The sequence below is a fragment of the Talpa europaea genome, assembly GCF_964194135.1.
Source record: "Talpa europaea genome assembly, chromosome: 1".
Taxonomy (NCBI): Eukaryota; Metazoa; Chordata; class Mammalia; order Eulipotyphla; family Talpidae; genus Talpa; species Talpa europaea.
The window spans coordinates 8,632,018-8,649,025 of NC_140073.1; the positions used below are offsets into that span (position 1 = coordinate 8,632,018).

At 37.9% G+C, this 17,008-nt stretch overlaps 2 protein-coding genes across 2 annotated transcripts; both read left to right on the plus strand.

Moving 5' to 3' along the window:
- Positions 1-3,105: 3,105 nt before the first annotated feature.
- Positions 3,106-4,068, plus strand: LOC311188500 (olfactory receptor 5B12-like; the record flags this gene model as incomplete). The annotated part of the gene is made up of 1 exon (XM_084259678.1): positions 3,106-4,068. One exon carries the CDS (start codon positions 3,106-3,108, stop codon positions 4,066-4,068), a length of 963 nt encoding a protein of 320 aa, XP_084115804.1.
- A 7,337-nt stretch (positions 4,069-11,405) lies between these two features.
- Positions 11,406-12,368, plus strand: LOC311167011 (olfactory receptor 5B12-like; the record flags this gene model as incomplete). The annotated part of the gene is made up of 1 exon (XM_084227757.1): positions 11,406-12,368. One exon carries the CDS (start codon positions 11,406-11,408, stop codon positions 12,366-12,368), a length of 963 nt encoding a protein of 320 aa, XP_084083883.1.
- Positions 12,369-17,008: the final 4,640 nt, after the last annotated feature.

A 17,008-nucleotide genomic window follows, 5' to 3' on the forward strand; every position in this document is an offset into this window, starting at 1 on the left:
TCATATTAAGAATTGTGTGTGTGTATATATATATATATATATATATTATATATATATATATATATATATATATATATATACTATTTCTGTGTTTGTTTCATGATTAGCTTCTCTATTAGACCAAAAAACCTGAGGCTAAGAAGCATGATTCTCTTACATGGACATTGTACACCAGGGTCCAAGGGTGAGGTTGAAATCCATTTGGGATCAGTAAATGGTTGAACGAGTGGATCACAATCATCAATGATGCGAATATTTCAGGTGAATCAAATGAGGCAATAATTCCTGGCATCTACTTGACTTGCTTAATGACAAAGCCCATATCCCTCTTCTCTAATATTTGTGTCAAATTTCTGCCATAGAAGTAATGATGCCACTTGATTTTGTATTATTAAAGAGCATTAGTACAAATAATGCTAGTAAACTCTTGATCTCCCTTCACAAGCAGAGCCATCTCCACAGACACTTTAATTGCTTTTCTCCAGTTGTGTGAGAGAAGAGCTGTTGCTCTCAAGGGGCTTTATCTCTTGGAAGTTCTTAACATTTCAAGTCCCTCTAGACTCCTTGGATACTACATTTGACTCCCATGTCTAAGCGCCAGAGTCCCGTGAACCAATCACTCTTCCATTCACATGACTGTTAGCAACTGTCTAGTACAACAATGACTTTCCTGCAAACTGAACTCCCATGACAGCATGTAACAAAGGCCAGGACAAATATCTGGCCTTTGTTAAGTACATGATGATTCACCCCTTTCAGGTAAAAGTCATCACAGGAATTCTCTGGTTTTCTCGTGACAGCGGCAGACCTCTTGTGAGGAGGTGATTGGGGCCTAACTATTTAATATTTCTCGTTTACAGATGAAGACACAGACGCTCCATCAGCTAAGTGAGTCATGTGAGGAGAGAGATCATCTGGAATTGGTACTTGTACTTCCAAGGCTAATGTGTACTTTTTCTTAATGTCACCTTGCTCGGGAGAATTTTTACTCTTTTGACCAAATGTTCAAGAACCTCTCATCAGGTGTTTCCTTACTTTCATGGACTGAATTTCTGATCTGAGACTCACATGGGAATGTACTGTATTTGCCTGTTACATTATTCAGGGAACAAGGTAAGCCTCCAGATCAAATTTACAGCCTGTATAAATTTGCAGGGACAGAGAAAGCCAGGAAGACATGTCAAAGCAGGCATTATCCCCTTGATGCACATGACATCAATAATGTTAATGGTATAAAGGTATAAATGGTAAAGGAATACATGAAGGGGAAGTCAGGCTAATAAACCATTATAAAAGTGCACTGAGGAAAGATGTGTCAATCTCACACAAGATGGAAGAATTTATGGAATTTAAGGTATGAGGAGCTCTTAGGATTGAATTTTTTGTCCTGAAGGTTTCCTGACTTGGGATGCCCAGTTTGATTAACTGTTAGATGACCCAGCTAAAGGACTATAATGTAAATGAGTTCCCAGTGTGGTGATGGAGTAGGGGTGGCATCCACAAAGCCTGTATGGAATTAGCTCAGGACATCCTTCCCCCCTAACAATTCCCTCCTTTCACTTTTAGCCACCACTTCTATGGTGTTGAAGATCAAATGTATGCATGCTGGGGTACAGTCTCAGATGAAAATTTTTCTCAGGGTTCCCATTGGGAAAGCAAACCAGTCTCTCCAGGTATTGTCCATTGTGTAAAGCAAAAGTCCTCCATTCCTGGGAAAGGTGATTTTTTAGAAAAGAAAATGCTTCTCAGTACATCATTTTATTCAGGCCTAGATTTTCACGAAGCAAGTTATGTACTTAGTCATTGTTCAAGTGTTCATTAATGTTCTAGATATATTGAATATATATGTAGAATTGGAAACGTGGGCCTTACTTTTCTCACTAACACCTTCATCCAGATCACCATCATCTCTTGCATAGACTAATGAGGTTAATGCAAAGGAAAATGCAATGTGTGAGATGACAGAATCCCAGATATTCTCCATGGAAGCCCTCCTTGACCTCACCTACACAATGGGTCCCGAGGTAAAACTGGCCACTGTCTTCAAACTTGAAGAGAATCTATGTTATTGAATGCTTATCAAATGGCAGACAATATTATCTCCATTTGACACACAGAAAAGTAAGGCTTCAACACAATATTTATGATTAATGACTCAGAAATAAATGGCCTTTTACTTGGGATAGCTGGAGAGGCCCCTATATAGGCAGAACAGGAATATTGTTAAAATCCGTGAAGGGGGTACAGAAGGAATATGAGAGTTGAAGGAATTTGGATAGAAGCAAATGAATTGGTAAGGATAAAAGACATTAGATGTCACTCTAATATGCACTGGTTACATTAAAACATGCAGCCCTTCAGTTCAAACAAAGACCAACAAATATATCCTCATCTTGCTGTGTCATACCTTAAAGACCAGTCTGCATCCTATATCCTGAGTGATAATGAGTTCAAGAGAAAACTGAAGGCTGATTGATAATGAGCAAGATCTAACTTGATCATCCAGTATGTGGTGGAGCTAGAGTTGGCATCCCAATGTGTCTTGTCTAGACCAGTACTTTTCATTTTATTATTTCCATGTCTTTATTCCTTGTACATAAATTTCTGTAGTAGCCCACTGTATGGTAAAATACATTCTATATCTCTTTATGAGAATATTGAACCTAAGAACATGGTATATTAAACTCTATCTTGGTAGCATGTAACTGTTTTTAATACAACAAAGACAATAGCAAAATGGTAATTGACATGTAATGAATTCAATTATTGCCTGAGTATTTCATTTCAGTGTTTGAAAATTTGACTTGGGAGGTAAACATATCCTCATGAATAAATGATTTTGATTGTCATTCTTCTATCATATTGTTGTGTAATCACTTATGAAGACAGAAGTTTGGGTTATGTATTAGCTCTTAAGTCTTTTTATCCTGAACACTGTATGATCTGTCAATATTTTAAAACAGTATTTTGTTGTTAAATGCTTGTTAATATATGAGAATGCCAATAAAAGTCACATTAGTCCAATGAACATAATGAGGTCCCTAAGAATGGTTGCAACCCACTTCCTCTTTTCTCAGTGTTGTAGGACATTCACATGATCCGCAGATGACCCCAATGGAGAACAGTACAGCAGTGACTGTATTCATTTTTGTGGGGATAACTGATGACCCAGACCTGCAGCTCCCACTCTTCTTCGTATTCACCCTCATCTATATCATCACTCTGATTGGGAACTTGGGGATGATCGTGTTGATCCTTGTGGACTCTCATCTGCACACACCCATGTACTTGTTCCTCAGTAACCTGTCACTGGCGGACTTAGGTTACTCCACAGCTGTCACTCCCAAAGTGATGGCTCAACTCCTTATGGGAAGCAATGTCATTTCCTTCAATGCATGTGCTACTCAGCTGTTCTTTTTTGCTGTCTTTCTTACTGTAGAAACTTACCTCTTGGCTGTAATGGCCTTTGACCGCTATGCAGCTGTGTGCAAACCCCTCCATTATGCCACCATTATGACCACAGGAGTGTGTGAGTGTCTGATAATAGGTTGTTATGTCATTGCTTTCATGGATGCCTCCATCCACATCTGGAACATATTCAGCCTGTCTTTCTGTAGATCCAATGTCATTAATCACTTTTTCTGTGATGGTCCTCCTGTCCTGGCTCTCTCCTGCTCAGATATCCACAGAAGTGAGAAGGTTATATTTATTTTCGTGGGCATCAATGTTATCTTTTCCACCACGATCATCTCGATCTCCTACCTGTTTATATTTGTCACCATCCTGAAGATGCACTCCTCTAAAGGACATCAGAAGGCCTTTTCCACCTGTGCTTCCCACCTCACCGCCATCTCCATCTTCTATGGGACTGGCATCTTCATGTACTTAGAATCAAACTCCAGCCATTCTATGGGCAGTGGCAAAATGGCGTCTATGTTCTATGCCATCATCATCCCCATGCTGAATCCACTGGTGTACAGCCTGAGGAACAAAGAGGTTAAGAGTGCCTTTAAAAGAACTGTGGGAAAGGCCAAGTCTTCCATAGGGCTCATATTTCTACATGTATAGAACAACAATAAGACATTCTTAATCAATTTAGATGTATCCAGGGAAATATTGACTTTCTCGATCAACAATTTTATATCATCCTAAAGTACTTCTCTCTAGTTCTTTCTTACGTCTACAAAACATGTCTTGACAAATAGGAATAACAACTTGAGAAGAATCTAACATGTACCTATAATTCTTCTTTTAAAATTTCTCCTTAATTATATTTCATTACTTCTTTATTTACAGAATTATTCATCCTCCCATCAGTACATTTACACATTTACAGTCGCAAATATGTTTAAGTACATGGCCAGAAACACCTCATTCATGAAACTCATATATATCACACCCATAAGTATATTGAGGAATGATTTCAAGAAATGAGATTAGTCTATTTTTAATATAATATAGTGATTTTAGTATCTCTTCACACACCCTTAATGTAGCTATAATTTTAATGGCATAGCCCTTATGCTTGTGCTTTTAACTTTTATTTTAAATTGTTGTATGTTAAAGTATTTGATTTTAACCCTTAAAGTGGGTATCAACCCTCCTGGGTATTGGGTTATTACTAAGGTTTTGTTTATTTTGTTCTTCTTTTCAGGGATAGTGATTGTTGTTACATGGGTTGTGGGGGGCTCAATGATCATTTTTCTTCACTCAGAATCCAAAAGTAAAAACTTCATGTCATAATTGTAATTAAAAAACTGACCAGAGTATAAGAAAAGGGAAACAATAATTAAAGCATTTTATCACTCAAAAAAAATCACATCATTTACTTTATTTATTTATTTTTTTTAATAGAGGCATGTTTTTATTTATTTATTTATTTTGTTTGTTTGTTTGTTTTGCTTATACATGCACTGGGTACAGTCAGAAGCGCGGGAGGGTGAGAGAATTCACCAGAGTCAGAGCGGGGAGCAGAGCAGGCAGAAGGACTGAAGTACACTGCTGAGGGGAGCAGCGGGTGGCAGGAGAGATCTGCGCGCCATGTGGGACCCTCCTCTGGTGGCCGGGGAGCAGCCGGGGATCGAACCGGCGCTGCAGCCGCGGGCAGCTTCGCAACCCAGCGCTCAACCGCTGCGCCACCTGGGAGGCCCACATCATTTACTTTAAAGTAAGGACGGCCCCTTCATCTTTGCTGCTCATCCAGGGACATGGCTCATGCTCCTCCCTTTATCTCTGTTCTCAGGTCACCCCTCACAGGTCACCACTCAGGCTCAAATTACATGGAGATCTAATCAGTCCTTAACAATCTCTTAATCTAACCTAACTTTCTTTTCTTTCTTCTTTTCTTTCTTTCTTCTTTCTTTCTTTCTTTCTTTCTTTCTTTCTTTCTTTCTTTCTTTCTTTCTTTCTTTCTTTCTTTCTTTCTTTCTTTCTTTCTTTCTTTCTTTCTTTCTTTCTTTCTTTCTTTCTTTCTTTCTTTCTTTCTTTCTTTCTTTCTTTCTTTCTTTCTTTCTTTCTTTCTTTCTTTCTTTCTTTCTTTCTTTCTTTCTTTCTTTCTTTCTTTCTTTCTTTCTTTCTTTCTTTCTTTCTTTCTTTCTTTCTTTCTTTCTTTCTTTCTTTCTTTCTTTCTTTCTTTCTTTCTTTCTTTCTTTCTTTCTTTCTTTCTCTTTCTTTCTCTCTTTCTCTTTCTTTCTCTCTTTCTTTCTCTCTTTCTTTCTCTCTTTCTTTCTTTCAGATTTATTTATTTATACAAGCACTGGGTACAGTCAGAAGTGAGGGAGGGTGAGAGAATTCACCAGAGCCAGAGTGGAGAGCAGAGCAGGGAGAAGGACCGAAGTATACTGCTGAGGGGAGCAGCAGGCTGCAGGAGAGGTCTGCGTGCCATGTGGGACCCTCGGCTGTGGCCGGGGAGCGAACCAGCGCTGCAGAGGACGTGGGCAGCTTCTCAACCCAGCGCTCAACTGATGCGCCACCGGGGAGGCCCTAACCTAACTTTCTAATCTTGATGTATGTCACACTAGGAATCCCTCAGAGATGGGCTAACAGTGATAGAGATGCTTTCAATTAAAGAAAATTATTATATTACTGAGTCTAAAAGTGATTTCTTTTATATTAATTCTTCCAGTGTTGGCTTCTCTTTTTTTTTAAGATTTTTTTATTTATGCACACAAGAACCAGGGTACAGGCCATATGTGCAGGAGGGGGAGAGGATTCACCAGAGACAGAATGGGGAACAGAACAAGCAGACTGACTGAAACACACTGCAGAGGGAGCAGTGGGCAGGACAGAAGAGGTCTGCTGTGCCATGTGGGTATCTCTCTGGCTGGCCAGGATCAAATCTGCACTGCAGAGGCTTTGGCCAGCTTCACAGCTCTGCCCTCAACTGGCTGTACCACCAGGGAGGCCCAATTGTTAGCTTATATTTTGAAATTTCTTTCCCACAAAATGATTGGGAACACTGTTGGAACACACACATTATAGATGGATAGATACATAGATGTAGAATTCTAATAATCTGTGTATATATTCTTCTAGAGCTTGGACTCATACATGGGAAGAGTGAAGTCAAAATTTTTTGCATTGGTGTCTGGAGTCTCACATTTACAACTTTTGTGCTTTGAAGTGTTAATAAATCGTATTATGATGTAGTAGAGAGATTTACATATTGGGACATGGCATAGGAGCAAGTGTAAGATCACAGCAACACACTGTTTGATAGAGAAAGGTTTTCCTTTCGTAGAAAAAGAACTGGATCGCCATTCCCTTCAGGTTACTCTCACAAAATCTAAATCTTATTTGAAGTAATTTAAATGTAAAGAATCAGGGCTGATTACATAATTTGTGGAACCCAGCATAGAACAAACAACATGTAACACCTTGTTAAAAAATTTACTAATAATTCCCAGTTGACAAAAGCCAAGCAGTAAACCCAGTGCAGGACCTTTTACACACAGGATGTTGTGTGAATTGTACCAGTTCCATGCCCTGAAACCAGCTCCAAAGAGCTCTCCACATATTAGATGGGATCCATTTCTCTTAAACTCCTTGTCATAGAAAGTTAACAGGAATTTAATAAAAGGCAGGTATAGCACCCAGTAGTTGAGGAAACACTGTTTTTGTCAAATATGCATGTAAAATTAGCACCAGCCCCTGAAGGATTATACAAATATTATTACTATTGAACAAAAATCACCATTTAACTTTAGATATATGTGTCTGCACATTATTCTCGTACCCCCATACTATAAATATATTAGTAGAGGAATGAACTTAGAGAAAAGAAATATTTTAATGCATTTCTAGTAATAAGAGAAGCAAGTGTTCCATGGTGAGTACCTTGGTGCATGAGAATTCCATCCAGACATGTTTCGCTAAGATAGATGTTATTGCTCAAATATCACAAGGTAAGTTCTAGGAATTGCTGCATTGTGACTTTTAAACCATACAGTCTATAAGGATTATCTTTTTCCAGTGATGGATTCTTGTTCAAACAGAGGTCATCTGTTCAAAATAATACAGGTTCCCAAGTTGCTAGGAATAAAGTGGTCTTCAGTTCGTTGCTAATTGTCAACACAAATGGGTTTTGCTTCAAGAATTTCTTCAGTTCTTACAACCAGACCATTCTTGCATCATCCATACATACCATTCCATGACCATCGCTGTGGGTAACTTTGGTTTTGGGATGAGATTCTTACTTTGTTTTGATTTGTTTGTAGGTTTTGCTCCAGAGCAGAAAATGAAAACAAAATACAGCTGTTACATTCAATCTGGGTCTTTAGATTCTGCCCAAATCTTTTGACACCTTGAGGTATTTACAAAAAATTTTCACAGTGTGTACAGCAACCTTCCAACTGTCTCTTGTCATACTGTTAGGCATTGGCTGAAATGGTGATTTTCTTGTTAAAATATTATAATCAATCAAATAAGAGAAAATTTTTACTGTTCTCCCTCAATCCACATGTCAGCATTTGTTGTATTAATAACTATATGCGTATCTCTGTGTTTGTTTCATGTTTAACTTCTCCATTAGACTGAAAAACATCATGCTTAGAAGCATGATTCTCTTGCATGGACATTGCACACCAAGGCTCAAGGGTGTGTTGAAATCCTTTTGGGATCAATAAATGGTTGAATGAGTGGATCACTATCATCATGATACAACTATTTCAGATGAATCAAATGAGTGAATAATTCCTGGCATCCACTTGACTTGCTTAATGACAAAGCCCGTGTCCCTCTCCTCTAATATTTGTGTCAAATTGCTGCCCTAGAGGTAATGATGTCACTTGATTTTGTATTATCAAGGAGAGTGAGTAGAAATATGTAAATAAACTGTTGCTCTCCCTCCACAAGCCAGAGCTCGATCATCACAGGCACTTTAATTGTTTTAATTGCTTTCCCCAGTTATGTGAGAAAAGAGGTATTATGCCTTGAGACTTTATGCCTTAAGGATTCTCAACCTTTCAAATCCCACAGGACTCCTTTGGATCCTACATTAGAGTCCCGGGTCAAAGGGCCAGAGACCCTAGGATCATTCATTCTTCCATTTACATGATTGTTAGTAACTGTCTAGTACAACAATGATCTTCCTGCAAACTGAACTCCAATGAAAGCATGCAACAAACCAGGACAAATCTGCAAATAATAATGACCTTAATTATAACCGTGATGATTCTGGTACAAAATATACAGGGATTCTCTGGTTTTCTCAAGAGAGCTGCAGCCCTCCCGTGAGGAGGTGGTTGGTTGACTAAGTCTTTAGTATATCTAGTTTATTGATGGAGACACAGAGGTTCCAATCAGCTAAGTGAGTTGTGTGAGAAGAGAGAAGACTTAGGCGAGAAGAGAGAGAATCTGGAACAGGCATTAGCTACTTCCAAGGCTAACAAGTAATGTTTCTTAATGTGTCCTTGCTCTGGAGAACTTTTACCCTTTTGACCAAATGCTCAAGGGCTACTCCTAGGGTGTTCCTTACTCTCATGAACTGAATTTCTGATCTGAGACTCACATGGGAATGTGCTAGATTTTCCTGTTGCATTGTTCAGGGAGCAAGGTAAGCCTCTAGATCAAATTTACAGCCTGTATAAATTTGCAGGGGCAGAGGTAACCAGGCAGACATGTCAAATCAGCCGTTTCCCCCTGGGTTTATTCAGAAGCAAGTAGTTACTGTGTTGAGCATTTTTATTATTTGTGGTTAGTAACAGAAGATACCTATCATGACCACCATGCAGATCCTCAGGGAACACATGCATTTATCACCCCACAAGATTCAAAGACAGGAGGGCATCATGTCCCTGTTTTGCAATGTACAATGTTTTATAACTTGGATATTATTAAGCATTTCTCAGTTTCATCTACCTTTTTTGGAGTGTGGTGACATCAGTTATTTAGGCTGGTCCCTGGGCTTTGTCACTTTCAAATGGGATCTCAACATCAAAAATCATTACAATATGGAGAACACTGGGCATCAATGACATTAATAGTATAACGGTAAATGGTAAAGGAATACATGAAGGGGAAATGAGGCCAGTAAACCAATTATAAAAGTCCACTGAGGAAAGATGTGTCAATCTCACACAAGATGGAAGAATTTATGGAATTTACAGTATGAAGAGATCTTAAGACTGTATTTCCTGCTGTGAATATTTTCTGACTTGGGACACCCAGTTTGATTAACAGCTAAAGGGCTATAATGTAAATGAGATTATCTTGCCATGTGGAGTTGCTGAAGATTTATTGGAAATTTTGAAATCTGTGTCAATTCTTGAAGATATAGTGAGATTGAATCAGGACATAGACATCATGTAAGGAAGATTGCACTTTTTATGTCCAGAGCACTATGTTTGTATGGTCTGTAAGACAATCCCCATTATAAGATGAGTCATAAGAGATCAAAAAATGTCTCAAAGAAAATTACAAATTCTTATTCTTAGCAGTACGTTAATTTGACCAGGGGAGGAGATCTACAATTAATATCCTCCTCACCTCCACATCAGAAAATGTTGGATTAAGACCCTTTCCTTCACTTTGTGGAAAAGAAAGATGATTTTTTAGAAAAGGAAATGATTTTCAGTAGATTGTTTTATCCAGATCCAGATTTTCACCATGTTCAAGCTCCAATTAATGATCTAGATATATTTAAAATATATTTTGAATTGAGTACTTGCTCCTTACTTTTCTCATTAACACCTTAATCCAGATCACCATCATCTCTTGCATAGACTAGTGAGGTTAATGCAACAGAAAATGCAATGGGTGAGGTGACAAGATCCCAGATTTCATTCTCTCATGGAAGTCCTCCTTGACCTCACCTGCACAATGGATCCTAAGGTAAAGCTGTTCACTGTCTTCAAACATTATGAAAATCTATGTTAACTCAAAGCTTGCTAACTGTCAGGCTATATTGCTGTTCCCATATTACACTTTGGAATACTGAGGCTCAGACTCTATAGCTATGCAAAATGACTTGAAAAATAGACTTTTACTTGGTTAGCTGGACTAGCCAATGTATAGTTAGAAGAAGACTAGTGTATGAAAAAAGGGAGGGTACAGAAGGACTATGAGAGTGGATATAAGCAAATGAATTGGTAAGGATACAGGACATTAGATTTCACGTTAATATGCAATGGCTACATTAAATCATGCAGATTTTCAGTTCATATATAGACCAACAAATCTATCCTCACCTTGATGTGTCAAACCTTAAATACCAGTCTGCATCATAGATCCAGAATGATAATGAGTTCAAGAGAAAACTGAAGGCTGATTGTTAGTGAGAAAGATCCAACTTAACCATCCAGTGCGTGGTGGAGCTAGAGTTGGCATTGTCGTTATCCAGTGTGTCTTGTTTAGACCAATACTTTTCATTTTATTATTTCCATGTCTTTATTCCTTGTACATAAATTTCTGTAGTAGCCCACTGTGTGGTAAAATTCTATATCTTTTATGAGATTCTATATCTTTTATGAGAATACTGAAGATAAGAACATGGTATATTAAACTATGCCTTGGTTGCATATAAGTGTTATTTATACAATAAAGACAATAGCAAAGTGGTCATTGAAATGTAATGAATTCAATTATTGCATGTGTATTTCAATTCAGTGTTTGAAAATTTGCCTTGCGAGGCAAAAATATCCTCACGAATAACTGATTTTGATTAAGTCATTCCTTTACCGTATCATTTTGTAATCACTGATGAAGTCAGAAGTTTGTGTTACTTATTAGCTCCTAAGTCTTCTTATCCTGAACCCTGTATCATCTGTCAATATTTTAAAACAGTATTTTGCTGTTAAATGATTGTTAATATCTCAGAATGCCAATAAAAGTCACATTAGTCCAATGGACATAATGAGGTCCCTAAGAATGGTTTTCTCAGTGTTGTAGGACATTCACATGATCCGCAGATGACCCCAGTGGAGAACAGTACAGAGGTGACTGAATTCATTTTTGTGGGGATAACTGATGACCCAGACCTGCAGCTCCCACTCTTCTTCGTATTCACCCTCATCTATCTCATCACTCTGATTGGGAACTTGGGGATGATCGTGTTAATCCTCGTGGACTCTCATCTGCACACACCCATGTACTTGTTCCTCAGTAACCTGTCACTGGTGGACTTAGGTTACTCCACAGCTGTCACTCCCAAAGTGATGGCTCAACTCCTTATGGGAAGCAACGTCATTTCCTTCAATGCATGTGCTACTCAGATGTTCTTTTTTGCTGTCTTTCTCACTGTAGAGAATTTCCTGTTGTCTGCAATGGCCTTTGACCGCTATGCAGCCGTGTGCAAACCCCTCCATTATGCCACCATTATGACCACAGGTGTGTGTGAGTGTCTGATAATAGGCTGTTATGTCTTTGGTGTCGTGGATGCCTCCATCCACATCGGGAACATATTCAGCCTGTCTTTCTGTGGATCTAATGTCATTAATCACTTTTTCTGTGATGGTCCTCCTGTCCTGGCTCTCTCCTGCTCAGACATCCACAGAAGTGAGTTGGTTTTATTTATTTTTGTGGGCATCAATGTTATCTTTTCTACCACAATCATCTCGATCTCCTACCTATTTATATTTGTCTCCATTCTGAAGATGCACTCCTCTGAAGGACATCAGAAGGCCTTTTCCACCTGTGCTTCCCACCTCACCGCCATCTCCATCTTCTATGGGACTAGCATCTTCATGTACTTAGAGTCAAACTCCAGCCATTCTATGGGCAGTGACAAAATCGCATCTATGTTCTATGCCATCATCATCCCCATGCTGAATCCGCTGGTATACAGCCTGAGGAACAAAGAGGTTAAGAGCGCCTTTAAAAGAACTGTGGGAAAGGCCAAGTCTTCCATAGGGCTCCTATTTCTACATGTATAGAATTAACAATAAGGCACTTTCATGCAATTTAGATGTATCCAGGGAAATATTGACTTTCTCGATCAAAAATTTTATATAATCCTAAAGTACTTATCTCTAGTTCTCTTTACATCTACAAAACATGTCTTGACAAATAGGAATAACAGCCTGAGAAGAATCAAACTTGTACCTATAATTCTTCCTTTATATTTTCTCCTTAATTATATTTCATTACTTCTTTATTTACAGAATTATTCATCCTCCCATCAGTACACACATTTACAGTCGCAAATATGTTTAAGTACATGGCCAGAAACACCTCATTCATGAAACTCATATATATCACACCCATAAATATAATGAGGAATGATTTCAAGAAATGAGATTAGTCTTTTTTTTAATATAATATAATGATTTTAGTATCTCTTCACACACCCTTAATGTAGCTATAATTTTAATGGCATAGCCCTTATGCTTGTGCTTTTAACTTTTATTTTAAATTGTTGTATGTTAAAATATTTGATTTTAACCCTTAAATTGTGTGTCAACCCTCTTGGGTATTGGGTTATTACTAAGGTTTTGTTTATTTTGTTCTTCTTTTTAGGGATAGTGATTGTTGTTACATGGGTTGTGGGGGGCTCAATGATCTTTTTTCTTCACTCAGAATCCAAAAGTAAAAACTTCATGTCATAATTGTAATTAAAAAACTGACCAGGGTATAAGAAAAGGGAAACAATAATTAAAGCATTTTATCACTCAAAAAAATCACATCATTTACTTTAAAGTAAGGACGTCCCCTTCATCTTTGCTGCTCATCCAGGGACATGGCTCATGCTCCTCCCTTCATCTCTGCTCTCAGGTCACCCCTCAGAGGTCACCACTCAGGCTCAAATTACATGGTGATCTAATCAGTCCTTAACAATCTCTTAATCTAACCTAACATTCTAATCTTGAATTATGTCACACTAGGAATCCCTCAGAGATGGGCTAACAGTGATAGAGATGCTTTCAATTAATGAAAATTATTATATTACTTAGTCTAAAAATGATTTCTTTTATATTAATTCTTCCAGTGTTGGCTTCTCTTTTTTTCTAAGATTTTTTTTTATTTATGCATATAAGAACCAGGGTACAGGCCATATGTGCAGAAGGGGGAGAGGATTCACCAGAGACAGAGTGGGGAACAGAACAGGCACACTGCTGTTCTCACTGAGGGAGCACTGGGCAGGACAGAAGAGGTCTGCTGTGCCATGTGGGTATCTCTCTGGCCAGCCAGGATCAAACCTGCACTGCAGAGACTTTGGACAGCTTCACAGCTCCGCGCTCAGCTGACTGTGCCACCAGGCAGGCCCAGTTGTTGGCTTATATTTTGACATATCTTTCCCACAAAATGAGTGGGAACACTGTTGGAACACACACACTTTGTGGATGGATAGATACATAGATGTAGACCTAATAATCTGTGTATATATTCTTCTAGAGTTTGGACTCATACATGGGAAGAGTGAAGTCGAAATTTTTGCATTCGTGTGTGGAGTCTCACATTTACAACTCTTGTGCTTTGAAGTGTTAATAAATTGTATTATGATGTAGTAGAGAGATTTACATATTGGGACATGGCCTTCAGAACCACAAGTAAGATCACAGCAACACACTGATAGAGAAAGGTTTTCCTTTTGTAGAAAAAGAACTGGATCTCCATTCCCTTCAGGTTACTCTCATAAAATCTAAATCTTATCTGAAGTAATTTAAATGTAAAGAATCAGGTTTGGTTACATAATTTGCAGAACCCAGCATAAGAACAAATAACATGGAATTCCTTGTTAAAAATTTACTAATAAACCCAGATGACAAAAGCCAAGCAGTAAACACAGTGCAGGACCTTTTATTTAATTATTATTATTTTTTTTCATTTTTATATTCCCCATACAATTGCAACCCCCTTATTTTGACCCCAAACCCTCCTTTCCCCACTCCCCCCCATAGTGCGTCTCTGGTTCATAGTTGTTTGTTGATTTTGATTTTTTCTTTCTTATATTTATTCTTTTTCCTGGTCCTTTATTTAGGTTTTCTAGATTCCTGCTTTGAGTGAGACCATCCGGTATTTTTCTTTTTCTTTCTGGCTTATTTCGCTGAGCATGACCCCTTCCAGCTCCATCCATGTTGCTGCAAATTGCATGTGTTTATCTTTTTTGAATGGTGAGTAATATTCCATGGTGTATATGTACCACATCTTCTTGATCCAGTCATCTATTTTGGGGCATTGGGTTGTTTCAAAAGTTTAGCTATTGTAAATAGTGCTGCTATAAACATAGGGGTGCATGTGCTCTTTGGAATTAATGTTTCTGTGTCCTTTGGGTAAATACCTAGGAGTGGAATTGCTGGATCATATGGAAGCTCTATGTTTAGTAGGTCCAGAAATCTCCACACAGCTCTCCAAAGTGGTTGGACCAGTTTGCACTCCCACCAACAGTACAGGAGAGTTCATTTTTCTCCACATCCTCGCCAACATTTGTTGTTACTTGTTTTTTTAATATGTGCCATTCTCACTGGTGTTAGATGGTATCTCATGGTAGTTTTGATTTGCATTTCCCTGATTACAAATGATGTTGAACATTTTTTCATATGCCTGTTGGCCATTTGTATTTCCTCTTTGGAGAAGTTTCCTTTTAACTCTTCTGCCCATTTTTTCACAGGATTATTTTCTTTGTTGTTGAGTCTCATCAGCTCTTTGCAGATTTTTGTGATCAGTCCTTTATCATTAGTGTTGTGTGCAAAAATGTTCTCCCAGTCGGTGGGGTTTCTCTTTCTTTTTGTTATTGTCTCTTTTGCTGTGCAGAAGCTCTTTAATTTGATGTAGTCCCAGCTCTTTATCTTTGCCTTCTCTATCACTGCTTTGGGTGATGTGTCTGTAAAGATGTCTTTGATGTGCATGTCATGTAGTGTTTTGCCTATATGTCCTTCTATATATTTTATGGTTTCAGGTCTTATGTCTAATTCTTTAATGCATTTTGAGTTGGTTTTTGTGCATGGGGTGAGGTAGTAGTCAAGTTTCATTCTTTTGCATGTAGCGACCCAGTTTTCCCAGCACCATTTATTGTACAAACTTTCTTTGCTCCAGTGCATATTTTTGCTCCTTTGTCAAAGATTAGTTGACCATAAATCTGTGGGCTTATTTCTGGGTTTTCTATTTGGTTCCATTGGTCTGTGTGTCTGTTCTGGTTCCAATATGATGCAGTTTTGAGTATTACAGCTTTGTAGCATAGTTTGAAATCTGGGAGAGCGAGGCCTCCATTCCCTTATTTTTTTTTCGGGATTTTTTTGGTTATTTGGGGGTTTTGGTGGCTCCATATGAATTTCATCAATATTTTTCTATTTCTTTGAAGAATGACATTGAAATTTTAATTGGAATAGCATTGAATCTGTATATTGCTTTTGGTAGGATGGCCATTTTGATAATGTTAATTCTTCTGATCCATGAGCAGGGGATTCGTTCCATTTCTTTGTGTCTACTTCTATTTCTTTTAACAGTGTTTTATGGTTTTCTTTGTATAGGTCCTTTACTCTTTTGTTAGGTTTATTCTCAGGTATTTGATTTTTTGTTTTGTTTCAATACTAAAAGGAATGGTTTTCTTCATTTCTTCTTCTTCAGATTTATAGTTTGTGTATAGGAAGGCTACTGATTTTTGTGCATTGATTTTGTATCCAGTGCAGGATGTTTTAAACACAGGATGTTGTGTGAATTGTACCAGCTCCATTCCCTGAAACCAGCTCCAAAGAACTCTCCACATATTAGATGGAATCCATTTCTTTTTAACTCCATTTCATAGAAAGTTAACAGGAATTTCATAAAAGGCAGGTCTAGCACCCAGTAGTTGAGGAAACACTGGTTTTGTCAAATATGCATGTAAAATTAGCACCAGCCTCTGAAGGATTATACAAATATTATTACTATTGAACAAAATCACCATTTAACTTTAGATATATGTGTCTGCACATTATTCTTGTACCCCCAGACTATAAATATATTAGTAGAGGAATGAACTTAGAGGAAAGGAATATTTTAATGCATTTCTAGTAATAAGAGAAGCAAGTGTTCCATGGTGAGTACCTTGGTGCATGAGAATTCCATCCAGACATGTTTCGCTAAGGTAGATGTTATTGCTTAAATATCACAAGGTAAGTTCTAGGAATTGCTGCATTGTGACTTTTAAACCATTCAGTCTATAAGGATTATCTTTTGCCAATAATGGAATCTTGTTCAAACAGAGGTAATCTGTTCAAAATAATACAGGTTCCCAAGTTGCTAGGAATAAAGTGGTCTTCAGTTCGTTGCTAATTGTCAACACAAATGGGTTTTGCTTCAAGAATTTCTTCAGTTCTTACAACCAGACCATTCTTGCATCATCCATACATACCATTCCATACCCATCGCTGTGGGTAACTTTGGTTTTGGGATGAGATTCTTACTTTGTTTTGATTTGTTTGTAGGTTTTGCTCCAGAGCAGAAAATGAAAACAAAATACAGCTGTTACATTCAATCTGGGTCTTTAGATTCTGCCCACATCTTTTGACACCTTGAGGTATTTACAAAAAATTTTTACTGTGTGTACAGCAACCTTCCAACTGACTCTTGTCATACTGTTAGGCATTGGCTGAAA